This window comes from Epinephelus fuscoguttatus, linkage group LG19 (genome assembly GCF_011397635.1).
Source record: "Epinephelus fuscoguttatus linkage group LG19, E.fuscoguttatus.final_Chr_v1".
Taxonomy (NCBI): domain Eukaryota; kingdom Metazoa; phylum Chordata; class Actinopteri; order Perciformes; family Serranidae; genus Epinephelus; species Epinephelus fuscoguttatus.
This window is the reverse complement of record NC_064770.1, coordinates 35228548-35256327: the sequence shown is the minus strand read 5'-3', so window position 1 is coordinate 35256327 and position 27780 is coordinate 35228548. Positions and strand designations below refer to the sequence as shown.

At 42.5% G+C, this 27780-nt stretch overlaps 1 protein-coding gene across 2 annotated transcripts in view; it reads right to left on the bottom strand.

The window, feature by feature from the left end:
- LOC125879058 (myocardin-related transcription factor A-like) overlaps window positions 1–26862 on the bottom strand; it is a 78682-nt gene extending 51820 nt beyond the window's left edge. The window contains exons 1-4 of one of the 2 annotated variants that reach the window (XM_049560656.1): window positions 26738–26862; window positions 26548–26619; window positions 25818–25879; window positions 20171–20346 (exon numbers count right to left, since the gene is read on the bottom strand). In XM_049560656.1, the coding sequence (XP_049416613.1) occupies window positions 20171–20309 (139 nt within the window). In that variant the 5' untranslated portion in view covers window positions 20310–20346; window positions 25818–25879; window positions 26548–26619; window positions 26738–26862. Of the gene's footprint in view, window positions 1–6561; window positions 7152–20170; window positions 20347–25817; window positions 25880–26547; window positions 26620–26737 lie in introns of those variants that run through there. The other variant, XM_049560657.1, reaches the window with a different exon arrangement.
- Window positions 26863–27780: the final 918 nt, after the last annotated feature.

Here is a 27780-nt window from a genome sequence, read left to right as displayed (position 1 = left end):
CCCCTTTGCTTCCTCTTTTTCACTTATCTCAAGTCTACATAGCTGTTTACACCTTCAACTCTACATTCCTGTTTTTAAATGTATGTTTTTCTACACAGCAGAAAAGATCTGTGTGTTCTGGCCTTTCAGCTCTGGTTGGTAATAATTACAGCAGGCTCTGTCGCTGTGGACTCTAGCAGGCAGACTCTGCAGACAGTCCCTCTGTGTGTCCTACAGTAGCCTGAGATAAAAAACAGTCTTCTCCCTTTGATTTCTGTGATGAGGATGTGGCTGACGCAGAATGGTGCAGTTTCTCCCCACAGCAGCAGGAAAGATTTAACTGGGTCCTGCAGGCAAACACGGCCAGACCAACAAAACAAACACTAACACAGATACTCATTACACGCATGCAAAACATGCACGGGAGTGCATATTAATCGTGCAGAAACAAACACGCACATTTTGAATGCCTCAGCTTATGGCTGCGCAGTGTGAATATACACAAACAATCATGACACATGCCCACACACACAAACACACACACACACACAAAAAACACTTGTTTTCGAGGCAGATGATTTGTGCCAAGAGATGACAGGCAAGTGATGCAATGCGCTGATACAGAATCTATTCTGGGAAAGTGTGTTCATTGTTCAAATGTCACTACATAACAGCGAGTGTACCTTCACTCAACAACAGTTCAAAGTAACACTTCACCCACAAAATGACCATTTAAAAATCAGTCATGCCATGTTACCTTAAGATGCTGAAGGAAACTTTCTCTTTCTAACATTCCTCCATGGAGATACCAACCATATCCATTTACTGATTGATTGGGAACCACGTTTAACAGTCTCATTACCCAGTCGTATGCTCAGTACTTCCCAAACACATGCATGTTTGCTAAAACCTTCGTATTTAAAATTGAACTTTTAACAAAACTGCATGTGTTTTGGAAGTCCTGAGCATACAACTGGATAAATGAGACTTGGATTATACTGCACGAGTTGTGTGAGAGTTTGTAAATGGATGTTTCAATATAGTTTGCTGCTGTTAAACATAGTCCCCAATCAATTAATTAATGAATATGTTAAGCGTTTTCCATGTAGGCATGTGATAAAACAAAGTTGTCTTTACAAAGTCAAGGTTACATGGCATGAGTAACTGATATGCAAGTGGTATTCCTTTAATGCAGACCATGAGACATGACCATCAGTCTGTACAAGCTACATTTAAAAGAAATCATGGATTGCTTGTTCAAGGAGTAAACAATGCAAAAACCTTGTGAAAAAATATAAACTCTGAATTTACAATTTACAATTACAACTGCAAGTCGGAATGAATGCAAATACCGGTTTGTCATTTGTGAGATTTCAAAGCAACTTCAAACAGGTAGTCTCCAAATGATTTGAGCCCAAACTTGAGGCACTTTTCTTGCAACAAAAACTGTAACTTGGGGCACCCAGCAGCTCAGTGGGTAGAGCAGGTGCCCCATATACAAAGGCAGTGGCCCTGCCACAGCAGTAGTGGTCCTAATTCCAGCTCGTGGCCCCTTGGTGCATGTTTTCTCCCTATCGCCCACATTCACACCTCAAAAAAGTTATACAGTAGGACAACTGTCTGATCATGAGAAAATATTGCTTGCATAAATATTGCAGCAACTACTACAAATCTATCAGTTTAATCTTTTAAAACACTGTTTCATATTTTTACTGACTGGAATTTGTTAGAGGGATATTTTGCAGATTTTCAACCAGCTCTGTATCATAACGTTGTGGGTAGTATGTGACACTGAACTGTCGCAAACTTCCCTCCATATTACAAGCACCCAGATCTCCCTGCTCATTTTTTGGCTCAAGTATTTGCTGGTGCTGTGGCTGTTGCTCAAACTACTTCCGCTTTTTTGTACACCACCACTGCGGACACCAAGTGCATGGAAGGAGATCCTAGAGACCACCTCCTCTCTCAAACTCAGACCAAACTCAAAACTGTAAATCTAGGCAGTGCTGATCAAATATGAACCTAGATTCTGTTAGTATTGCCAATTTCTCTCCTAAAATGTCTTCAGAAACATATTTCAGTGCACGGTTTGGCTGTAAAACAAGAATTTGTAAACAAGCAGTGGGCGCCACACTGTTTCTTGTCTTGTAAACACACAGCCTGAATTACAGAGATCAAACAGTGAAACTAAGCAGTACTGATCAAGTGCGAATCAGGATTATGTTCCTGCGTGCCTATTTCTCGTCTCAAATGTTTTCAGAAACATATTTTAGCTTACTGTTTGACTGGAATTCAAGATCACTTGTTATCGGCCTGTTCCCATGTTGTTTCCAGTGGAAAAAAGTTTGCATTATGTCACCCACCAGCAGGAGCATGCATCCGTCTGGTGTGAAGCAGTGCATTCTGGTAGTTGTAGGTTTCCTGGGCAAAAGTAAATGCCACAGGACCTTTTCTCTGTTTTCTCTGGTCATATAGCAGCAATGTCTACTGCTGTCCAGTCCAGTTTTAAGAAAAGACCATCCTTCCAGCATCTTCTGAGCCACGTGAACTTATTGAATCTTTAATTTGCCTATAATCCATTAATTAAAATTGTTATTAAGCGCTATACAAGTGTAATTTGCTTTCTGTCAACTCTTTTTCATACAACAGTACAGCACTTTCTCTAACCTGTGGTCCTCCTCCCTCCCCCTCCTGTCCTCTCACTCACTTTTCTATTTGTGTCCATGTTGTAACCACTTGGAACCCAATCCCTCTGGACAGCCAGATTAATTAAAGGAACATTACTGTAAATTTCCAACACACGCATACGCACAAGAGGAGAGACAGTTCAGTAGTGATAACTTGTAATAATTAGTCTCAGCCTACCTTTGTTACAATTCTGTAAATGTATCTCATTGTTCCCACGAATGATGACGAGACCCATGTGTCTCTGTGTAAAAACACGCCAAGCCACAATCCACAGAAAATCACACTGTGCAACGTACAACTGTAACCACCACATCCTGTTTGTCAGCACCTTACACATTACACACACGTTTCATTACACATATCTAACCAATACCAACTGCTATACAGGAGTTTCAAGTAGGGCTGCACGGTATATGCGGTAGACGGTAGAAATGATATAAATTTGGCCCACGGTAGAGATTTGCGCTCTACCGTCCTATCGTCGATGATGTCACCGCACCTGCCTCAGTGTGAAAATGGCTGCGAGCACAGAGACAGCGGAGCAAGAGGAGCTGGTTCACGTCCATGATTTAGCGTAGCACGTGCAACATGTGTTGCTGGAGAACTTGTGAGTGAGGGAGTTAATGTTTTATGAACAGCCCCGGACTTCTCAGACTCTTTTAGCGACTTACCGCTCAGAGGGAACTCGTTCAGTGTCTCCTCTGGCAGCAGCACAGCGTCTCTCCCGCTCCTCTCTCGCCGTGCGCACACGGGAGTTGGTTTTCGGCAGGAGATTTTGTCATAAACCTTTGGTAATGTAAACCTATGTGACGCTAGGGGCTCCACAAAAAACTCCATATATGTGAATGTGTGATAGTTGTGGTATCATAGCAGACTGTCACAGGTTACAGCATGATGATTAGAGGAGAAATGGCAGAGCATAAAGTTCCAGGTGGAAAAAACACAACTCAGTCATTTAGGATTTTGCTAAAAGAAGGAAATTACCTTTTGATATAGATCCCAGGGGACATTTTGCACCATAGAGTACTGGGCTTTAATTTTGAGTTTTGAGATCTGCATTCTGCACAATAAATGCTCTAAAAAAATACATTATATCTTTGCTTTTGTTGTTGTTGTTTTTTTTTTATTAATTTAGCTTTGCTACAAAACCCATTCAGAAACACTTCTATTATAACTTTTACACTTAAATTTATACCGTGATATATACCGTTACCATGAAGGGATTCGATTTATACCGTGATATGAATTTTAGGTCATACCGCCCAGCCCTAGTTTCAAGTATAATGTCAGTTTAAAATAACAATAATTAAAATAGCCTTAGATGTTATTTTTAGGGGTTGGCTCAACCCATGTCGTTACACTTTAGACTTCTCTGGAAGTTTCTTGGAGTTCTCAGAGTTTGCCCTTTCCTAAATCGGTCCAAACTGCTCTCAGTCCAGCTACTCTGGTCTGAGGCCGCTGCAGTCAACAGGTTGCTGAGTTCATGTGCTCAAGGCAAAGTGTGTGGTGCTCGGGCTGGCTGAGCTCCAACTGTAACCCAGCCACTTGTAGAGTATTTGATCTACTTAGCACCTGGACCCAGAAAATAAACCTGGATGACACTCAGAGGAAGGCCCATGCACTTAGAACAGTCAGTGCAGTTTGTTATATGCTGTTTTTTAAACTGATTATACCCTGCAAGCATTGCCTGAGTGTACATTTTAGCTAATTACAGCATTTGTTCCCTAACACCAACCCAATGGCCAGAAAAAATGTTGGCATTGTACGTTTCAGCAAACAAAGGATACGTTACATTTGCACATCTAATGATGTGGATGCAATGAAACTTAAGTTTCTTTACATTTCAACAACACTGGGGTAAACCTGTCATCATGTCTTGGCTTAAAATCACATAAAATACATTTTGGGGGCAGGTAACGCAGCAATGGCTAATGGTAAAACAACCACTTTTCATGGCACTATCTTCGCCAAAGGAGCGCTACAAAACAACCACTTTTGGAGCCAGTAAAGCTGCCGGAAAAACACAGAGGGTGCTACAAAACACCCACATTTGGGGCCTAAAAACCTGCTGGAAAAAGACAGGGTGATACAAAACACCCATGTTTGGAGCTTATAAGCTGTTGGAAAAACACAGACAGGATGCGGATGCTAAAAACACCCATGTTCAGAGCTTAAAAAGCTGCTGAGAAAACGCAGACAGGGTGCTACAAAACACCCACATTTGGTGCCAATAAAGCTGCTGAAAAAACACAGCGGGTGCTACAAAACACCCACCTTTGGAACCTAAAAAGCCACTGGAAAAACACAGAAAGGGTGTTACAAAACGCCCACTTTTGGAGCCAATAAAGCTGCCGGAAAAACACAGACAAGATGTGGATGCTAAAAACACCCATGTTCAGAGCTTAAAAAGCTGTTGAGAAAACGCAGACAGGGTGCTACAAAACACCCACATTTGGTGCCGATAAAGCTGCTGAAAAAACACAGAGGGTGCTACAAAACACCCACCTTTGGAGCCTAAAAAGCCACTGGAAAAACACAGAAAGGGTGCTACGAAACACCATACTTTGGAGCCTAAAAAGCCACTGGAAAAACACAGAAAGGGTGCTACGAAACACCAAACTTTGGAGCCTAAAAAGCCACTGGAAAAACACAGAAAGGGTGCTACGAAACACCAAACTTTGGAGCCTAAAAAGCCACTGGAAAAACACAGAAAGGGTGCTACAAAACACCCATGTTTGGAGCTTATAAAGCTGTTAGAAAACACAGACAGGGTGCTACAAAATACCCACCTTTGGAGCCTAAAAAGCCACTGGAAAAACGCAGAAAGGGTGCTACGAAACACCAAACTTTGGAGCCGAAAAAGCCACTGGAAAAACACAGAAAGGGTGCTACAAAACACCCATGTTTGGAGCTTATAAAGCTGTTAGAAAACACAGACAGTGTGCTACAAAATACCCACCTTTGGAGCCTAAAAAGCCACTGGAAAAACACAGAAAGGGTGCTACAAAACGCCCACTTTTGGAGCCAATAAAGCTGTTAGAAAACACAGACAGGGTGCTACAAAACACCCATCTTTGGAGCCTAAAAAGCCACTGGAAAAACGCAGAAAGGGTGCTACGAAACACCAAACTTTGGAGCCGAAAAAGCCACTGGAAAAACACAGAAAGGGTGCTACAAAACACCCATGTTTGGAGCTTATAAAGCTGTTAGAAAACACAGACAGTGTGCTACAAAATACCCACCTTTGGAGCCTAAAAAGCCACTGGAAAAACACAGAAAGGGTGCTACAAAACACCCATGTTAGGAGCTTAAAGGCTGCTGAAAAAACACAGTCAGGGTGCTAAAAACACCCATGTTTGGAGCTCAAAAAGCTGTTGGAATAATACTGATGGGGTGATATAAAACACCCATGTTTGAAGATTAAAAAGCAGTTGAAAAAACATAGACAGGGTGCTATAAACACCCACTTTTGGAGCCTAATAAGCCGCTGGAAAAAGCCAGGGTGATACAAACACCCATGTTTGGTGCCAGTGGAAACACAGCAATGATTTGTTAAAACAACCAGTTGTGTCGAACAGTGGACTGCAGCTTTGCAGGTGTCTCACCTGTGTGACATGCCACCCACCATCCCCTCCATCCACCGATGACAAAGTCAGCTCATATACTGCATTTCTTTAAAACATTGCTATGAGAAGTGTAAAATGTGCTAATGTGACTCATTCACTGTTTGCAGAAACACCAATATTTTCTTCTGCCAACACTTAAGCATTAATCCAACAAGCTACATAAATTTTAAAGGCATTGCCTATGTTGCAAGTTTCACTATATCCATGATATAGAAATCTTCAGGTACTGTACACGCGCCGCAACCATGACACACGACAGGTATCTCACCTTGTCTGAGACTCTGACAGGCCCGGCGTTCTAACTCAAACCGTAGGGCCCTCTCATCCTTGTTCCTGCTGATTGGCGGAGGCTTGAGCGGGGCAGGGTCAATGCGGACACAAGGCAGGTGCTCCAGCAGCGCCATCAAACCAGGAAATTATTTGGAAGGAGACTTAGGCACAGACGCAAAGAAAACAAGAAGTAGGAAGTTGGCTACAGCTGAGTCCAGGTGTTGGATTTGTCACAAGTCTGTCCATCCATAGAAAAGAACAACGTTATCCTCTTTGACGATTGCTAAGTTACTGGATACAGTTGAGTATCAGTGAAAATTTTTCAAAGTAAAGTATGAAAAGAAGGGTTGTGCAAAGTTTCTGAGGTCAAAGACCATCAAAAGACATTTCTCTTCCCCATCAGGAAGTCTTCTGAAAAAACTCCTTGATTATATTCAATGAAAACACTGGAAGAGTCCTCTACAACTTAATGTATCACAGTGGTGAAATCTAAAAAAGCATCTATGAGTACAAAGCTACAGCAAAGCTTTTGAAGAGCTTCTGCTGCGTTTGCTGCAGCTACAGGACTGACTAAGACGCGTGTGTGTGCTCCTGTGTGTGTGTGTCAAATGTCGGTGAATCCGTGATCAAGCAGTCTGTCCCAGCTGTTGCTGTACTCAGTCACTCAGCCGCTGACAGACACAAACAGGCGCACACGAGCACGCACACAAATACACATATGTTCTGAGCGGGGCCCTGTTCCTCCTCGCCAAATTCCTCTCACTTAGCACTTCTGATCTGAGTTCAGTGTGGTGTCGATGATATGCACCTGTGTGAGCATCTCTCTGCCATCATGCCTTCAGGCCTAAATTCATTACACACACAAAAACACCACGACACCTGCTTCCACTCTGCGTGTATCATTTCTGTCTACTTTTTTGTCTGGCTGTCTTTCAGCCCACCTGTCTGACTTTTGCGGTTGCAGTTTTCTGTTAACCAGGAACTCAGGAGCTTCTCTAGTACGGTGTAGTACAGGAGAGGGCACCGGCGGCACCAAAGATTGTCAGATATTTGAAATGTAGATCACCGCCGCAACAACCAGCAGTGACACAACAGGTTATCTAAACAAGCCAGTCGCATTGACGTAAAAAAAAATTGTTGTGCAAATGAAAGAAACTGAAGGAGCACCACAGCTGCTTAAAGCCCACTCTGACATCTTTATATTGTCAAGCAAAAGTAAAAGAAGAAAGGGGTCAACAGGCTGCGTAGTGAAAGCAGCAGCAGCATTTTCTTCCTCTCAAGTATTCCATTTAACTTGGCCGGCAAATGCATTAATGCCTAGTTCACACTACACGACTTCAGGCTTCTATGATTATATTTACCCTTTACAGCAGGCACATCCTGACAGCTGAGAATATTACTGTCAGATATTGTCCCCCCTCTATAGAGTGTGCCAGGGCTGACGTCAAAACACGGAAGTTTAGCATCGCACTGGTTCCCGGAAGAGAAAGCGAATGTGATTTTTGCATTGCATTTTGGATTATGTCAGAAAATAAGCTCTGTGGCTAACACAAGTTTATGATACTTACAGGTTTTGTCCAGTGAGATAATCTTCACATATGAACACCTTTCATTCCGCATTTGAAGCTTAACTGCGATCGCCAGAAGTAAAAAGCTAACGTTAGGCTTTAACAAACTACATGACTACTCCACGGTCACATGATTCATAACGTCACCGCCACTAAGCTTTCAACTGATTTCGGCCGCTTTATTTTAAAAACATTGTATAATGGGGAAATCGGACTGTTTAAGCTAAATAAGAAGCTGTAATGGCGGACTGCCAGCACTCTCGCCTGTTCGGGGGTGATGACGTTTAATCTAATTGTATTCTAATTGTAGTCGTATTGAGCAACCTGTTAGCAACCGCCTTTTTTACGACACATAAAAGCTTCAAAATTCAGAAGTAGGGTATTTACTGACGTGTTTTATGTCGTAGAACAAAACCTGAAACTCGCTTAAGCTTTTGTTAACCACAGACCTTATTTGAGGCATTTTACCAAAATCCCATTCAAAAAACGTACTGACTTTTAGACGAGAGAACTGGAAGTGCTAAAAGCGCTAACAGAGTTTCGGGTTTACTGGCACACTCTATTAAAGGGGAACTAATGTTTTTTTCAACCTGGGCCCTATTTTCCGATCTACTTTTGTCTAAATGAGTGATAGCATGTTCAATATGAGACATTTCTCCAGTACGAAGCTAGGGCTGACCTGCCTGCAGCCCGTGAGCGCACGCTATATTAAATAATAGGGCACTCAGACAGCGTCAGACAACGTCAAAATACGTCCACTAAAAGTGCATTTTTTTCCACACAGATAGGCTTGGATTGTTAGTATAATTATCCGACAACATAACGGAAAGGACGAATGAATGTCTGTGTTTACCTTTAACTGGAATCAGACATATTTGTTGTGGCAAGTCAAAACACTTCTCTCCCTGCTCCCCCTCTCTCCTCGTCTCCAGCGTACTGGAGAAATGTCTCATATTGAACATCCTATCACTCACTTAGACAAAAGTAGATCGGAAAAAAGGGCCCAAGTTGAAAAAAAAAACATTAGTTCCCCTTTAAATATGAAAGGAGGCTGAAAATCACAGGACATGTCTGTTCTGATGATACAAGACAGTGGTCCTGAAATGTGTGTTTCTCTTCTATAATACACATTCTACATCTTGGAGGCCACGTCTTTCCATATATGGGCTTCCTTCACCTTTCAAACGGGGCAGAGCTCCGTGGGAAACAGTAGGAGAGACACAGCCTGAGGGGGAACCGGGATCTGACGCAGGTCCATAGAGCTGTACACCGGACGAAAAAACAAGTGCGTCGCACCGAATGCGCGCCGCTACAGCGTTGCTTTGGGTTGTGAGCGAGCGTGAGGTGCATCGACATTTAAAAGTAATGGGTTTGTGCGTGCAAAAGACACTACATCTGAACACCCCCCATGCACACACACACACACACACACACACACTTTGACCAAGGCGGCGGCCAAAATCACCCAACTTTGTCTTAGATAGGCAGGGAAATAACAACAAAAACAAAATAAACAACAGTGATATTTGCTGTTGGCCAAATTGTTATTTCAAACACTGGTATCTGCAAAATTTCATTATCAGAAAAAATGGGTACAATCAGGTAATCGAGCATGTATAAAGTTCCCCTTTGTACCTTTTTAATAGTACAATGATTCTCAATGTAGGACACACATAATGAAATTCAATATTAAGAGCCTTATCTCTGGTGGAAGATCTTATTTAAGGAAGCCTTGTCTTTGAAGCCTGCATTAGGCGAACAGTAAAAGACTGGGAGTCAGTTCTGCTTTGGCTTCCATATTTAGCCATCCTGCTTTTCACTTGGAAAACAGAGAAGAAAAAACAAAAGATTAAACTGCATCCAGAGTCCAACCACCAGCTGATGTGCTCTCTTTCAGCAAGTCAATAAAGTGTATACCTGCCTGCGTGCCTTCATCTCTTTCAGCTTCTCCTCTTCCTGCCTGCCTGTCGGTGTAAAACACCTGCTCCCTCCCATTGACAGTTTCATTCATCTCCATTATTAAGGCTTTGTCCCAGGTGACATCAGAGAATATGACATGACATTCAAAGGTGACAGAGGGCCCTTTCAAGGTGAAAAAACCAAGCGCTTCCTTCTCATCTGTCGGTTCGCATTACAACGAACCCACGGTGCTTGTCATGTTCACATTATGCTGATGAAACAAATTAGGCGGCGGCGGCGCTTCAAAAACAAAGAAATGATTGCGGGAATAAAGGACTGTTAAGTGATCTGATGCTGTGTGTTTGTGTGCACGCGCTAAATATGCAGGGTGAAGTGTCTGCGGGTGCATTTTTGTATCAGAGCGTGTTAATATGCAAGATGTGGTGTCCCCAGGCAAAGAACTCCTCAGTCTGACAAGAGACAGGGAAAACGAATCAGGGCTCTGATCCGCCATTACTGCAGATAAGGCCCCAGCCAAAACTCTGGCAGGGATAATCCTGCTTTGCTGGGTGTGTTTGTGTGTGTAGGTGTGTGTTTATTCTCAGAAAGAGTGCGTCTACATGTATGTGTGACAGTGTCTTCAACTCTTTTATTATCCACGTAACATTAAGAGTGTCTACAGATGTGTCTGCACACCTTTGTTTGTGTCTGACGCAGTAAAGTCTCCACAAAGTGTGTGTTCCTATCACTCATAAACGCTGAGATAAAAGCCAACAAATTGCTCAGGGCTCAGAGTGGACTGTAAATCTCCATCTCTCTCTCTGTCTATCTGTCTCTCCCACACACACAGCTCGATGCCACTCTGTCAGTGGAGGGAGATTTTAATCGCTGTTTATTAATAAACAGGAAAAGATCTCAAAGCAGCGGTTTGCAGAGGTAGAGTTACTGAGGTCGTGTGAAGGTGAAGAGGGTATTTCCTCTCTCTGAGTACTTTAATATCTCCTCACAACTGCTACAGAGCAGAAGTGTTCATGCTGTGGAGGACGGACGGAGAGACGTCTTTAGATGTGAGCTAAAGATGCGTTGTGACAAAAAAAAGGAACAGGCACTTCCTGAATGCTCTACGTTAGGACAAACATTAACAGCAGTCATAGTGCAGACAGAAGTAACTTGTCCTCACAGGCCTTCGTGTTCAATGATCAAGAATACCAGAGCAGTTATAGAGTAGACTTTTGACGGGTGCCTGCTACTGATGCTGAGTACGAAGCAAGTTTCAATATGAGTCAATCGATATGTACTGCCTAATGAAGCCCTAGCAAAAGTTCAGTCAGGAAGACAACACTTTTCATGCTTAGGTTGTAACTTTCATCCTCACCCTGCTATTCACTCCTTGCTCGCACGCACTCTCTCTAACTCTGGCCGTCAGTCATTCGAGTCCTCAGCTGATCCACAATCAACCAATAGCAGAGCAACACACCTTCTTCGTCAGCCTATCATCTCACTGCTCCTTATTTTAAACATGTTTCTTTCTCTGCCCGCAGTCCATTCATGCTTCTGCTGTGCGTACCCTCCACCTCCACATCTTCCAGCTCCACCACACTCTAGCGATGAAGTCACCTCTCTAGCTCTCTCCCATAGACACTCACTATGAAATCTGAAACGTCTGAAAAATATCATGAAATATAAACTGTATTTTCTTAAACAACATACAAGATATTAAAATGCTGATTTGGGCCAAGAAAGTCGAGAGTCTCGTGAGCCGTTTAAATGTTAAATAATTTTTCTACATCAAAGTATGGTGATTTGGTGTGGCCTCAAAAAGAGTGATGTTTGCTCTTTTCACGTTGTTTTCTCGATGAACTCCCATTCATTTGAATGGGAATTTTAACATAGTTTTTTTCCAAATTTCATAAAACAGCTGGGCGAATCTCTCCAAAAAGTCATAGCACAATGTTCCCAATCATTCCGCACGTTTTGATAGATTTTTTGTGATTATGCTGGCAACACTGCAGGACAAGTTTCACAGCAAATGCTTAGTATGGAAGAAAAAAACAGAAGAAGAAACATGCAGGATTATATATGGTTGCTTTGCTGTTGCACAGCAGGCACCCGAATTAGTAAATATCTGTGAACTTTGGTATGCAAACTTTGGCTTATTACAAATGACTGATCCAAAAAAATAATAAATAAATAAAAAAACACAGATTACGTTCTGTTTCTATTCATATAAAACTACTTAGTACGACTACGAGCATTGGTTTAACAAGACTGTACTGCTGATTATATAGAAAACAAAACTGTTACAGTGATAAATCTTAGTATTAAATATTTTTAAGTATTACAGTCATAGGGCTGCCCCCAACAAAGAATTTTCCGAGTCAACCAATAGTCATCATTTAGGTCCATCAGTGGACTAGTCTCCTGCATGTTTCTGATATGATTGTAATGATTAAATGATATATTTTGGTGGTTTGAGTTGAAGGTGTGAGAAAGAATACTATCAGTAACATTGTTAACACTGTGCTACATTACAGAGAAATACAAACCGTACTAATGAACCTTCATTAATATAGGCCTATATTTTATCTCCAAGTGCACGTCACACACTGAGCGAGCCGCCTGTTAATGACGCTGTGGGCTAATGGGCATGTAGCTACTTCCATGTTTCACATGATACGTCATGTTTGTAGTCGACCAATGAAGATGAGTTTACATATCACCTTGGGTTCGTCCTTCACCTTCTCAAAATGATCCCACACTTTGGATTTCCTGCCCGACATGTTATTAACTAGCCTGTGGAATAACCGCAGGTACCAGCCCTGGAAATTAACCTGACTCCTGTCTGACTGCTGAGCATGGACACTTCCTGTGTCTGTCCTTTCAAAGTAAAGTCCCACATGGTCCAGTCATATAGGTTTGGATTTATTTTGACAAGGCGCAGCTGCCAATGGAGTTTTGTGTTTTTAGGATGTTGTTTTTTCCTGCGACTAAGTGACCAATGACATCTTGCCAACTTATGACCTTTCTGGTCGATAACACTTGGTCGAATATTAGGGAGCAGCCCTAAAAATTACAATCTCAAAATGGCGCTGAAAGGAAAAGTCAAGACATCACCAAAGTCAGTCGGAGACTGTCTCTGCAGACCATGAATGTCTGCACAAAACTTCACTGCAATCCATCCAAAAAGTGTTGAGATATTTCATTCTGGACTAAAGTGGTGGACCAACAGACCAACAGACTAACATAGAAACACTTTGCGATGTCTACAAAGCCTGCAATATTAAGAAACTCCAACAACCAGACTCCTTGTGGTCAGTGAACCCTGCACAAACTAGATCCTCTAAAACAAAGTTTAAATTCAGAAGTGTTTTCTACTTGACCTCTTCACCCGACAGAAATCCTAGCTATGTGTTCATCAGTGTCTCACTGTCATCTCTGGGGAGGTATTCCGTGGATCTATTAAAAGGTTTCACTGTTATGTCACTAAGAGGAAATGATGAGACCAGAGGTCAAAGGTCAGCGCCAAAAGTAGCTGCTGCACACGAATGTATCAGTGTGTGTTCATTAAAAACCTGACTCAATACTTGAGAGAGAGCTCCAACGGCCCCCTGCTCTGCAATACAGGAAATTAAAGCTAAGCTCTGAGGCTGCAGTGCACAGAGGAATAGTTATCCTGGCTCCAAGACATTAAGCTAATGCTTAATGGTATCTGGATACAGTTTATTTGTTATATTTAGAGCATGGTTGATGGTTGTTGTGGAGAAGTTGTTTTAAAGATTCATTAAGGGTGTTTTTTTAGGTTTTAATAGGAGCACGGGTCATGAAAGCTGCATCATGGATTACAAACTGTCACCTATAACTTTCTAAATGGATACAGAATTCAAATGAGCCCTATTAGACTTTATTTTTAAATAACAAAACTACAGCCATGAATGTTCATATTTTCCACTGTTATCTACTGACCTCATCTTCAGTTTCGTGACCTGTGCTCCTCCTAAAACAAGACAAAGCTGTAAACAGGTGTCAAATTAACACCAACCCTAACTCCTCCTCCCCCTGGTGGTGTTGCCATGCACTCTCCAATAATAAGATTTGTGCTTTCCACATAAGGACTCTATCTTCTTTCTGTCAAAGAGTATACGATGTAAATGTTGTTTATCACCATTTTAACAGCCATTGGCACCACAGCAGTCACTATGTTCAGATTCTACACAGATACCATGTATTTTTTAAATTAGCTGTGGGATCTGATATCCATTTTCTAACCAACTCTGCTCCCCATGATCTACTTTAAATGAGTCTGTCTTTCTTTTTTCAAACAGGCCGCTGAGGAATAACACCCTCAAAATGAAAATGTAGTTATTAACTATTGATCCACGTGTCAGTCAAACTGAACGCTGTGTGAAAACCAAAGACAGAATAATTTAGGTCTCTCTCACCTTTCCTGCAAGCTATTAAAAATAATGGGACCAAACTTTGACAGCTCCAAAAGAGGCATTAAAAGTCCATATGGGTGAAGCATAATCAGTGTTTTGGGGCTACACGGTGACACTATAGGTCCAAAACCCAAAGTTTATGGAGCTGTTTTTCCATCTTTTCTTCAACACTGAAATGTCCATGGGGCACATTTATAATTGTCCACTGAGCCTCTCTGGCTTAAAGGAATACTTCACCCCCCAAAACAGCCATTTGTATGTCAGTTACTCACCCTGTGTTATGGTGAATTCATATTTTATTTACTTTAATTCCATAAATAAGAAACAATAAATTTGAAGACAATAAAGCCTCCACAAAATAGCATTTTGAGTCTTGTGTGTAATTTATCCTTCAGTGATTAATACTTGGGGATTTGACCTGGCTTCATATGAGTAGAGGAAAGGTCCACTAGCCGCTAGGCTAATTTATACAATGTAAAATGCCATAGGCTTGTGCTAATAATGTTAGCATGTTGTATTTGCTTGGAAAATGTGTTTAGTGTAAGACAGTTGTTTTGTCAGTGAACCTTGTGAGTTGTAATGGAGCAGAATTTTGTAACGTTACCTTTGTTAAATGTTGATGTTGTTCAATGGTTTTATATGAGAAGAGGAAAAGTCTGCTAGCTGCTAGGCTAATTTATACAATGTAAAATGCCATAGGCTTGTGCTAATAATGTTAGCATGTTGTATTTGTGGGGAAAATGTGTCCAGATAAAGACAAGTGTTTGTCTGTGAATAATGCGAGTTATAGTGAAGCTGATTTGTGTACTTGGGTTTGAAACTGTCTCTATTAAGCCATGTTTAATGTGTGTTTAATGTGTGTTTTGAATTAACTAAACTTTACAGCACTTCACAGAAACCTCCGCTGCCGAATAGTGTTTTGGAGGTATAACTGCAGAGTGACACAGACACACCACCGCACAAGTGTAAATGCTCACAACAGCGTAGGGTCTGCATAGAACGGACACACAAGTATACACCCAGCTTAAACCAAGTCTCATTTATCCAGTTGTATGCTCAGTACTTCCCAAACAGAGAGCTCTTTTGGACGTGGAACTGAGCTGAAATTTAAACTTATTGATCCTCTCTTCAAAGCCAGACTCAGTTAACAAAAACAGTAACTTTACCTCACTGAACAAGAGAGCTGCTGGTCTACCACTGCCTCTAACAGACACATTAAGTTTTTTTTCAGTTTTTGAATTCTTCCCAAATTTAACATAACACAGAGTAGTTAATATACAAACAGTCATTTGGGGGGTGAAGCGCTCCTTAAAGTTGCTAACTGCACACCTGGCCTCCTTTAACTTATCTCTAAACTCTTCCTTTGACCTTAAATACTATTTTGTTCCTCCTCAGTTCTCCTGACCCCACACTTTCCCCATCTCCTCAGCCAATACTGTTTCCTCACTTCAGATCACCCCACCACCACCAGCCCTCCTCTGATATTACATCTCACTTTGCTCTTAACCTCTGTACTCTCTCCAACTGGTTTAAATAGCAGGACCAGCTGGCCTCATCGCTATATCGAGAACCTCTTTATCTGTGCACACCGGGGCTAGGGTTGCACACACCTTACACACACACACTGCCACACACACACAAGGGCTATTCAAGGCTGGTTAATGGGATCTGAAGGGGACTAAAACTACATCTAAGTCTATCAGATTGTATTCTGTTCATGAGCCGTGGATTCACATTTGTTTGTCTTGCAGAAATGCTGGTTGTAGTACTTCTACTGGCCAGAGGGTGGCGACATGCACCACTTTAAAACAGAGGGCATTCCTGTGTGACTGGTACAGTCCTGTGCCCACATGTTTCAGTTTACAGCATCAGCTCTTTACTTACTGTGGCAGATATATTCATATTGTGCTTCTGACACACAAAAGCAAAACATATGATCCATGTGTGTGTCCTTCTGAGGAAAAGGAAAGAGAAAGAGGATTTTTTTTGTGTGGTTAAAACTTTATCAGTTCAGCAGAAAACGGTTTACACTTAAGGCACCGTGTCCTTTGTCTTTTTATTACGACTTATCCGGACCTCTCCACATAAATCAAATACTTATTTCTGCCCTGGAGTTTACTTTAATTGGTCAAATTGCAGAGACTCTGCCCTCTGCCTGTGTTTTCTTATTTTCTGTGTTCAGAAAGTTTATACACCCACAGCGCTCAGGTGAGGTCGGGGCTTTCTAAAAAGGTAGTGACCAGGTGACAGACTCGAGACACAGCGCTGTAAAAAAAATACAGAAATATTGAGGTGAAATGCCAAACAAAAGTGAATCTGGGGTCGGCTTTTACTTTCACTTTCACTGGTGAGCATTTACAAACAGTAACTGACAGTACTGCATAGTAAACCTTTGGCTAAATAAGGACTAGTTAGGGTGTGGTTACCAGTTAATGGGTGCCGGGCTATTGAAAGCAAATATATATATTTATTCATTTTTACCAACTCTTGTACTTATCGCACTCCTCTTGTTACTCTATTAGGCTCGGTTTTTGCTTCTGCTCCTTGAAAACACTTGTATCTTGTATATTTGTATATTTAGCCAGATTAATGCTCTATTGTTCTCAACCTGGGCTCCTGACCTGGGGAACCCACTAGTTGTGGTTACTGTACTTAGTGTTACTGTAATAAGATAAGATAAGATAAACCTTTATTGTCTGTCATAAGTAACAGAAATTTGTCTTTGGCAAGCTCCGAAATAAAATAGACAAGAACACACAAAACACAATAGACATTATACAAGATACACGACAAAGTAGTGTATCTGGGTGGGACTTCAACTGTTATTTTAAACTGTTCAGGGTGGTGATGGCAGTGGGAGCAAAAGTTTTTTTCTATGTGTTCTTCCGGGAAAGTGGGACTTTGTAGTGGCGACCTAGTCTCGCTCACCAGACCTTTCTCAAGAAAAGAAAGGTCTGGCTGCGCCGACTCTCACTTAAAGGGCCCTATATAGATGGTCTAAAGCGGACGACAGAGGGCGCATAATCCATGGCGCAAGTGTCATTGCTATTTAGATGCAGGCGCAGTTGTCATTTCACACCCTGCGCCCGCGTCGTCTAACTAGCAAATGAACTTGCGCTTCTCTGGGTGTGTTGGTCTAAAAATGAGGAGTGGTCAGGCGCAGTCATGGCGCGTTGTTAGTTAGATGACGTGAAAAGCAAATGCGCCAGTGACCAACAAAAACCTGGTCTAAAGTCAACAGCGCAGTATTTCGCTGTTAAACAAGTTAGTAATATGCGTCTCTAGGCGGGTGCACAACGCGCGTGCACTCTGCTCAGACACACACGGAGCAGCCACACATATGCAAAAGATAATAAATAAAAATATGATTACAATGTGAAAGGTTATTATTGTACACATTAAAATATTTATCAGAAACACGTCTTAATGGTCAGTCATTAATCAGAATGATCTAATCGCAGTAATAATGATCATCATAATCCGGGAGGTCCAAGCTCGCAGTGTCCGAATATACGGAACTACGAGCAGACCTCCACGGGCTGATGATGCATAGCCTGTAAAATGAACTTGTCTTTCCCAAATGAGCTGTGATCATTCTGGCACGTAAATCACAAAATCAAAGATGTGAAAACGTTTGATAAACTTTATTTTGACATAAACACAACAATAACCAGCTTCTGTGAACTAAAAACGTAAACTTATAGCCCTACAAGTACAAATGTATATGTAAAAAAAAGCTTTTAGAATGTAAAACTGAAGATCATCTTGTCAGGAGGAGGAGGAGGAGGAGGAGGAGGAGGAGGAGGAGGATGGCCGCACAGCCGGGGGCACCCGGGTTAAAAATAAAATAAATTCAATAACTTACAATTTGTTGATAGCGTTTCTCTCGTGTGCGCGCTCTCTCTTTCTCTCTCGCAGTCTCACTCTGTTTCTTTTCTTTTGGCTTTTCTAAGATGACAGATGCTGAATATATACTCCCTATCTGATGCTGTGGCTGTTTGTGGTTGGCTGAGAGGGATGTGAACTTATTAGTTTGCAGCTGTTTAATCAAATCAGGCTGGGTTTCCATTACGTGTGCCAAACGGTGCCAATCCCCTATGATCTGACATCAGATGTGACGGGACAGTCGTTATAGAGATACAGTTATCGTCTCCTCAGCTGTAAAACGCTCACTCTTTCCAGTTGGTCCGCCATCTAGCTAGCTCTCCGCCGTGCGCTCCAATCACGCCTCTGTTAAAGGGAATGAGAGGTGACACTCTGATTGGCTTACTGAATGATACGCCCAAAACACACCCATGACTAATTGACAGAGTAAGTCCAACCCTTTTAGACTCTCCACCATGGCGCACAGTCTGAAAACACGCTGTCTAACTAGCAAGTGACTGGGACACGCCCATGCGCGGCACGCCTGGCGCTTTGCGCTTTAGACCATCTAAATAGGGCCCTAAGATTGGAGGAAAAAACGCCCCGGCTGCTTGTATTTCTTTCAACCAATCACAATCGTTCTGGGCGTTGCCACAGCGACGGTGCACTTGCAAAAATATTGCCGGGGGGAAACAGGTTTTGGTGTAACACGCCCACAAAAATATCGCCTACAGGACGCGAACCATGGCAGAAAAATGGCTACATCCCCGCAAGATCAAACACCGCAAAAGTTACTTAAGGACATGTTGAAAACTGCAACCGGAGGTGGTAGGGCGGGACTTCAGCGGGTGGCTCGTTCCGCCCAATGAGAGGCTGATCTATGCAGCGAACTTCCGCCTACTCAGACTAGCGGCGACCTGATGGTAGTAGTTGGAAGGATGGGTGCAGGGGTAGCGGGTCAACCACACACACACACTGTGATCACACCATATTACAAACAGGCATCTCAAACTGTGTGAATTTGCAGTAGAGACATTCTCTCTGGCACAAGAATTTCCTTTGGGATAAATAAAGTTTTATTGAACTGAACTGAATTAAGCAAGTCCAGCAAAAGCTGCATGTAGTAGCTACAGCTTGCAAAAAAGAATTTGAATATGAACACCTGTCCATGCATGTGCGTCCTTGTGGAGTATTTTTTATAGTGTTCCTAGTGGCGAAAAACTCCATGGTTCCTTTAATAACAGGTGTAAATGGGCCTTAGTCTTTACATCTGAACCTAGTTTCAAAATCAAGACTGTTCTCCACAGCCTGCCTGAGACACGCAGCTGAAGCTCACATAAAAAGTCACTCTAATGAGCGGTGTATTTATACTTGTCTTGCAGACACACAAGTCTTAGTGCTTGGGTCAAGTTTAAGGTCAACCTTGGTGTTTAACTGTCATTTTAAGAGGAGCACTTCACTATAATAAGCTATGTATACAGTACTTTTCACTAGTTTGAAAGTCTGTGTGTGTGTCTGTATGTGTGTGTGAAGACAGCACTTGCTGTTTATAATGAGGTAATGGGACGGGAGACGTAGTATGTCTGAAATGTAAACTCTAGCAGCAGCTCGCAGCTCTACACATGCTGGAAAAACCACAGCAGCCAAACACCCTCTCTCCCTCTCTGCTTCTTTGTATCAGGTCAATGCAGAGAAAACAGCCTCCAGTCATGTTCAGCAGACACATGGAATCAAATGGGAGCATGCATTGGAGTATATCCCTGAGTTTTGGCCACTTTAACCACACATGTCCTTGCATGAGTAACAGCAGTTTCACTGTGAGTGTAAAACCTCCACTTACCATCCTTCCTGTCTCTGACTGGCAGCAGGTTGGGGGCAGGCTGCAGGGAGAGCTCTTGAAGCTCATTGGCCGCAGCTTCACTCTGAGGGCTGAGGATGAAGGCACCTGCATTTGGTCTTTCTCCAAACTTGGTCTCCATGGTTACCAGGGATTCAGAGTGGGGCTCGCAGGCAGGCCTAGGAAGCGAAGAAGCACATGAACACACACTTGGAATGGTGAGTTTCAGAGACAAACGCACCACAAACACCCACAAATACTCTGTTAATCTAAACGTGCGCGCTCTCTGTATCCGTCCCTCCATACGCCGCTGTTCTGCACCTGTCACACACACCACCTTCTATCTGTCTCTCCAACTCTCTCTCTCCATCTGAGAGACTCATTTGTAGTTACATGAGCCTGTAGTTAACAGTGAAGACATCACAGAGGTAACAGACACCCAGCGCTGACAATGGCTCGGCCACTTGGGTTGTTATGGCAACTCACCATACAGTGGGAGAGTTGCTGGAAAGGTGGGGCGTGTAAAAAACAACATGACAACACATTACATAATCAGCCTCTGGCTACTCTGACCAAACACACACACACAAAAGAAGTGTAAGAGGCCTGAGCTACACCGAGTCAGCTCGAATTTACTGAACAACATTTGGACAGTATCTAAAATAATAACCTCAGTGTTCCCCCTATATTTGCATACAGGCCCCAGTGAGCCTCCAGGCCGACAGCAACCCCTGCCAGGCCAATAAAAATATTTTTAATGCCAAATATAACACCGAATATGTATTCCAGGCTGCTGTGAGTTCATAAATGAGGCACGTGTCTGTGGTTGGTTCACACGTCTGTAATAACAGCAGAACAGTGTGTGATGTAAAGTGTTAAACTCAGTTGAACAGGTGACGTGAGGATAACGTTATCAGCTAACAGATTGTGAGATTTTGAGTTTGCTGCTGAGCGAGACAATTAGGATATTTGGCTCAAACAAAATGGAGTTCGGCCCTGTGAAGTTTGCTGGAAGCCCCAGTGGTGCTCTATAGTGTTCCATGTGTGCAGCAGACTGTGTTTGAAAACATACCCATTGAAATGCTGCATTGCTTGTCAGAAACTGGTCTTATAGTAACTTCAGAATTTAAATTGTGTGCTTTGATTAATTTGGCATGCAGGTAACACACCAGTCATAATTCTGTTTTCATGAAAACGCAGCTTTGTGATGTTCCACACCACTGTTTTAAACCAAGGAAATAACAGGAGAAGCAGGTGAACCAGCTTTGAAAGTTAAAGTGAGACGAGTGGCCAGGCCAACACATTTGAACTTAAAGGTATAGTGCACCCAAAAATGAAAATTCAGCCATTATCTACTCACCCCCATGCAGAGGGAGGCTCAGGTGAAGTCCTTACATCCCTTGCAGAGATCAGCGGGGGGAGCGGCTAGCACACCTAATGGCTGACGGCGCCCCAGACTAACGTCCAAGAACACAAAATTGAATCCAGAAAATATCTCCAACATGCTCATCCATAGTGATCCAAGTGTGCTGCAGCCCTGACATAAAAAGTTGTTTGGAAAAATGTCATATGAATGATATGAATGATATGAACTCTGTTTTTAGCCTCACTGTAGCCTGTAGCTCTGACTGCTTCTCTGTGCCCCGCGCTCACGTGTGCACGCTTGCGCAAGACCAGCAAACGCCACTGACCGCCTGAACTACGGTAGAAATGAATGACTTACTCCTCTGAAAGCCTGCCATCTGGTCCTGCGGGCCTCTGCCTTTTCTTCCAGTTGATCTTGGGGAAGTAAAAAAATGTCTCCAGAACACCACGGGTCAGTAGTGCTGGAAACTCAGGGTGATCGGTGATGCACGGTCTCTGAAGAGCAGCAGTCTCGTCAGTACTGATGTCCAGATTCTCAAGAGCAGGCATCGCCAATTCCCAGTCTGAGCAGCAAAGACTTTCCTCATCTGTTGGCATTGCTTTGCATTTGAAACAACTACACCTCCAGGTTTCCAGTGCTCGACTCCGGTATTCTGCGGCTGGCTGAGGGTTAGGCTCATGAGCTGCGGCAGCTGCTTCGTCCAGTAGCCTGAGTTCCGCGTCCGTATACTCGGGCTCAAACAAATACGGCTCAACAAAGAAATGCTGTTCCTCCTCAATTTCAAAGTCTTCAGACATGTTGGGCTGTCCTTTGCTAAAAGACTGTAGTGCAAATTATCTTTTAGCTTTGTGGTTACTGTTGTCTCTCCCTGCGGTGCACGTGTCACGTGATGTAAACACGGGTGAGCAAAGCTCATGCTTTCGCTGGCACACGTGAGCGCGGAGCACAGAGAAGCAGTCAGAGCTACAGGCTACAGTGAGGCTAAAAACAGAGTTCATATGATGTTTTTCCAAACAACTTTTTATGTCGCGGCTGCAGCACACTTGGATCACTACGGATGAGCAGTATGGAGATATTTTGTGGATTCAATTTTGTGTTCTTGGACGTTAGTCTGGGGCGCCGTCAGCCATTAGGTGTGCTAGCCGCTCCCCCTGCCAATCTCCGCAAGGGATGTGAGGACTCTAAAACTTCACCTGAGCCTCCCTCGGCATGAGGGTGAGTAGATAATAGCTGAATTTTCATTTTTGGGTGCACTATCCCTTTAAGGGAAACACTGAGTCTAACTGAATAACAGACCTAATAGCTTTCCAAGATATGCAGTATTTTTATGCAAACCCATTTTACTTTTAATATTTTGACACTTCACTTTGAGAATTCAAAGGTAACTTCAGACTTAGCTAGAGCTGGATGGAAAAATTGGCCAGTGTATTATCGTCCAAATTAGCTTAAGGCGGCCATACTGGGGTTGGCATGTATGGTGGCTGATAAATGAGGTGGTAAACGTCCTGCTCGGTACACATACTGCGTACTAGGGCTGCAACTAACGATTATTTTCATTGTGGACTATTCTGTCGATTATTTCTTTGATTAGTTAACTAATCATTTTATCGAAAAATGTGTTAAAAAGTTGAAAAATGTCGGTCTGTCTCTCCCAAACCCCAAAAGTTATGCCATCTAATGTCTTGTTTCGTACTCACGCCAAAGGGTTTTAGTTCATCGTCATGGGACAGTGTGTAAAGCTGCCAATATTTGAACGCAAGAATCTGCAATAAGAGTATTTTGGGGTATTTTTACAGTACTTTTCTGTGACTCAAAGCGATTAGTCGACTACTAAAATAGTCACCGATTATTATTTTCTGGTCTCAGTCATTAAATGCCTTGGATTACACAAATGTTTCATGTGGGTCTAAATAATATTTTTTCATGTTAAGAGTTTGACAGTTTATTGTATGATTCTTCAGTTAAGGGCTGTGGAAACAACGTAATGAGAAAGACTACATGTGACGTCAAGTCATCACACTTTCCCTCCACTTCTCAACTCACAGTGCTGCTGCTGCGTCTTCTGCCACGATCTACGGAGCCATCAGATCAACATGCTGATGTAGCTGAAACTTTCCACATGTCCAGACTTGTAGTGGTTTTCGCCACGCTAAAGGCTTTTGTCCTCTCCTTGGAAGAAGGCGGTGAAGTGTACCAGAGACACAGCCATGTTCCGAGTGCGAGCAGTGACGTATATCATATATACGCGTCGAGAGCAGCGAAGAGCCGAAGCCGAATAATATTAAACGCTTGGCCGAATACCGAATATCGTTGTTTAGTTTTTCATTAGTTTTTGCAGATGAACCCCCTCCAGATTAGTGTTGTCACGGTACCAAAATTGGATCCCATGTACAATACCAATGAAAGTATCACGGTTCTGAGTAGTATCACGATACCACACTAAAAATGAGGCAGATGTGCCTTTTGTCATTTATAAAAAGATAAATCACTTTTCTATAATACATCAATGATATTTCAATGGAATAAATTACTTATTGACTTATTCATACTTCAAAAACAGCATCAATAAGTGATTAACATAGGGGGGATCAAAATAAAATAAATAAAATAAGAATCAACCAGCCACCCTCCTCCCCTGACAAGTAAAGAACAGTCCCTTCATAAGTAAAGAACAGTCCCTAAAGTGCGGTGAGGTTTGTGGAAATGTGAACGGCTCGTTTCTCCTCTGACACGTCACATACCTGTGTTCGGCTGGGCTGTTCAGGTACTTCTGGGCAGTCATGACGCCAAGAAGAGGATATTATTGGAACCGACTTCTCCGTCGCCGGTAAGCCAATGGCCGTTGTATTTGACAGGAATACATTACTGTCTGTGTCTGTGACCCCCGTTCAACCCTCAATCGGTGGGATTCGCCTTTCGTTTCTGCTGCTCGTTGAAATCTGTAGGCTGCTCGCACAGCATGCTGAATGATTTAAGCCTATTTTGCTCGCTCAAAACTATTTTAGTCGCAAATGCGAGTGCAGTGAGGGACGGATCGCCACACTGCCGACATTTTACTCCACCTGTCACAGCACGCTGTTTGATTGCGTTACCAAAACACGGCGCTATTATTCGGCCTTGCTTTTAACTTATTCCACCGAATACCGAATGTGTGTTTTTTTGCAATATTCGGCCGAATATATTTGGTTACTGAATATTCGGTGCATCCGTACTAAATTGTAGCCTTCTTTGCATGAAAAAATATATTAAAAATTCACGAACAACATATGTGAAATTCGTGGCACAATTCAAACGGAACCAGAAAATAATTTTCATCTAGCCATTGAAACCCATTATGAAAAATCAATTTTTAAGGTCCCATGTACTGGAAACGGAAACACCCAACTTACGAGCTCTGTTTACACAATGTGGGTGCTAGCTGTGAAAATGAAAACTGTGTCAGTCTAAAACAGTAATAACAGTTGTGTGTCTACACCCCACTATGATCTGCTAATAATGTCAGAGTTAGTCACTGCATAGATACTAACACTGATCATGGCATACAAAAATACTATGTATACTGCAGTGATGGTTTAGAGTACTACACTGTGCGACTTGCAGTCTTCTGTGTTCACCATAATGTAGTTGTGTTTATGCAGCTCCAGTGTTTACTAATCGGCTACCTGAAACTCTATTTATCTAGTAAAAGCAAAACGATCACGTCTTTGTCAAATAAAGTACGGCCTAACATTTACTCTGCTGTGCACATGGCAGCTGTCCTGTGCAGCCTTCATCTGTTAACTCTTACGCAGCCAAAACAATGATAACCTAAACTGAGAGAGAGTACGACAGCATCACTATTTCTCATGTTGGTTCAAACCTCCGTCTCCAGCTGATTCATTTTAAAACAAGACGCCTGTAAAAGTGTCTTAAATATGCACATGTATGAGTCAGGTTAATCTCCAGGGACGACAAGCAGAAGGACACAGGGCGACACTGGCTTGATTTAGCTCCAAAATATCCAGAGGTGTTTGTGTTGGAATGTAAATAATGTATTGAGTGCAGGCTATTCAAACAGTCGTCATTAAGTCAATTTGAACCTGACCTGGCTGTCCGCAGCAAAGCACATACAAACCATAACAGCCTCACACATTCACTACATCTCAATTACTGCTGAGTGGAGTAAAGTGGAAATCCAGCTGATGATTTAAGCTGGTTAAAATTCATAACTGCTGCCGACACAGCCGCCTTTTCAGATTAATAAAGAAGACAGAAAGATTGTCTTGCAGCTGCTGATGTGCATACCTGCTCTTTATTTCCTGTTAAACCAGCACCCGGGTGTTTCCATCTCACTGGATCCACTTACACTAAAAACAAAGTGAGAGGAATTAGGACGACATGACAAATAGAAGCAGTTGTTTAATCTCTGTAAACACATGGTGCAGCTCAATGCAGGTACGTCACATCTAATATGTCTGCTGACAATCCTGAGCCTGAATCTACAGCATGTTTCAAACAGCCCTGGACTCCGACGAAGAAAGAAACAAGGCTTGGAGCTTCTGAAAGCTCACCTCCGAACTGTGCAGAGCAGCAGCCTGTCAGGAGGAAAAGGTTAAGAAGCTCTCTGCCACACTGGAGACTAATGAAAACAAGTCTCTGTGGAAACAGGTGGAGTATTTAAAAACTAGAATGACCACCTCGCGCATGCACACCTCTGCAAACCAGTTCCAGTTTACATCCATGTCTGTCCAGACTCATGTGCTGCAAAGAAGCTGCATACACTCACTGGCCACTTTATTAGGTACACCTGTGCAACTGCTCATCAACGCAAATAGCTAATCAGCAGCTCAGTGCATTTAGTCATGCAGTCTCTGAGGAATGTTTCCAGCACCTTGTTGAATCTGTGACACCAAGAATTCAGAAGGGGGTCCAACCTGGTACTAGCAAGGTGTACCTAATAAAGTGGCCAGTGAGTGTAAGAGTAGTTTAACAGTGACCAGCATGCAGTGCGGTCAGCTCTGTTGTAAATACGGACCTTGGTTTTCTGTGTGGTCCTGTCAGGTGTCCATGTTACTGTCGGGTCCAACGAGCAGAGTTTTTGGAGAAGCTGACAAGTTTGTGCGATACAAACATTGTGACGTCAGCCAGGGGGAGAAATTATAATGTCAACATACAGCTCTTATTGTTGACCACACCAGGAGAAAAGGTTTTAGGATAATACTTACTGTTGTTTCCAAACGACGTCAGCATCTTCACAGACTGTCCCGAAGTCCCGTTAACGCGGAACCGAGCCAGCACACAGCCAGTCTCATCTGCCAGCTGTTGGTCCCCTGGACGCTGCCATGATGACAGAGCCGTGGACACACGATATGAAGTGTTTGTGTGTTTTATTCCAGTGGGAGTGGCACCTCTCTGCTGCCGCGCGCTGCTCGGCTCGAGAGTGAGACGTTCAGGGAACACTCACCTGTCCTGATAAAACAGGATTCACCTTTACTAACTTTAGTTTGTTTACTTGGAAACATATTTAGCATTGTTTGGTTGAGTGATATTCATACCATGGAGTTTTAAGAGACAACTAAAATAAAATAAATACAATTGCAATTTTGTTTTAAGTGACACTATGTGTCCATAAACAATCCTGCACCTGACGGGTATTCCAGGTAGGAGGTTCAACAAACTCTGAGTCTAACCCTGAACTCTGAGTTGATTTACCCTAAGATGGGAAACTCTGAGTTACCGGTTCCAGAACAGCTGATTTGAGTTAGTTCAGTCAACTCTGAGTATGTTCACTCTGAGTTAAACCGACAATAAAAAGCCATCATCAATGGAGCTCCGACTCCACGATTCACCATGGCAACAGGTAAATAAAAGACAGGCCTCCATTTTAATCCAGTGGATGTAGAGATATTAATGCATGTGTAGCAGACGGTGCACGTTTATCTTTAAAAGAAGAGCCTGAGTCAGAGCGAGGAAAGTGTCAATAAGTTAACCATGAAGTTAATAAAAAAGTTTATTCAGTGTTGTCCGTTTATTCATCATTTATCAGACTTACATTTCCTTAATGAAGATAAAGTGGTGGAATCTGACTGTGTATCAGGCTGTAGATACATTATATTAATAATATATAATAATAGGCCTATATTTGTTCAGATTTAATGTGATGGGGAAAAACACAGGAGGCAGCAACTGAAAAATAGGAAGATTTCAAACATATAGGCGAGGCTATAGATCAAAGACATAAAGACATGACTGTAAACTCACAGTGTGA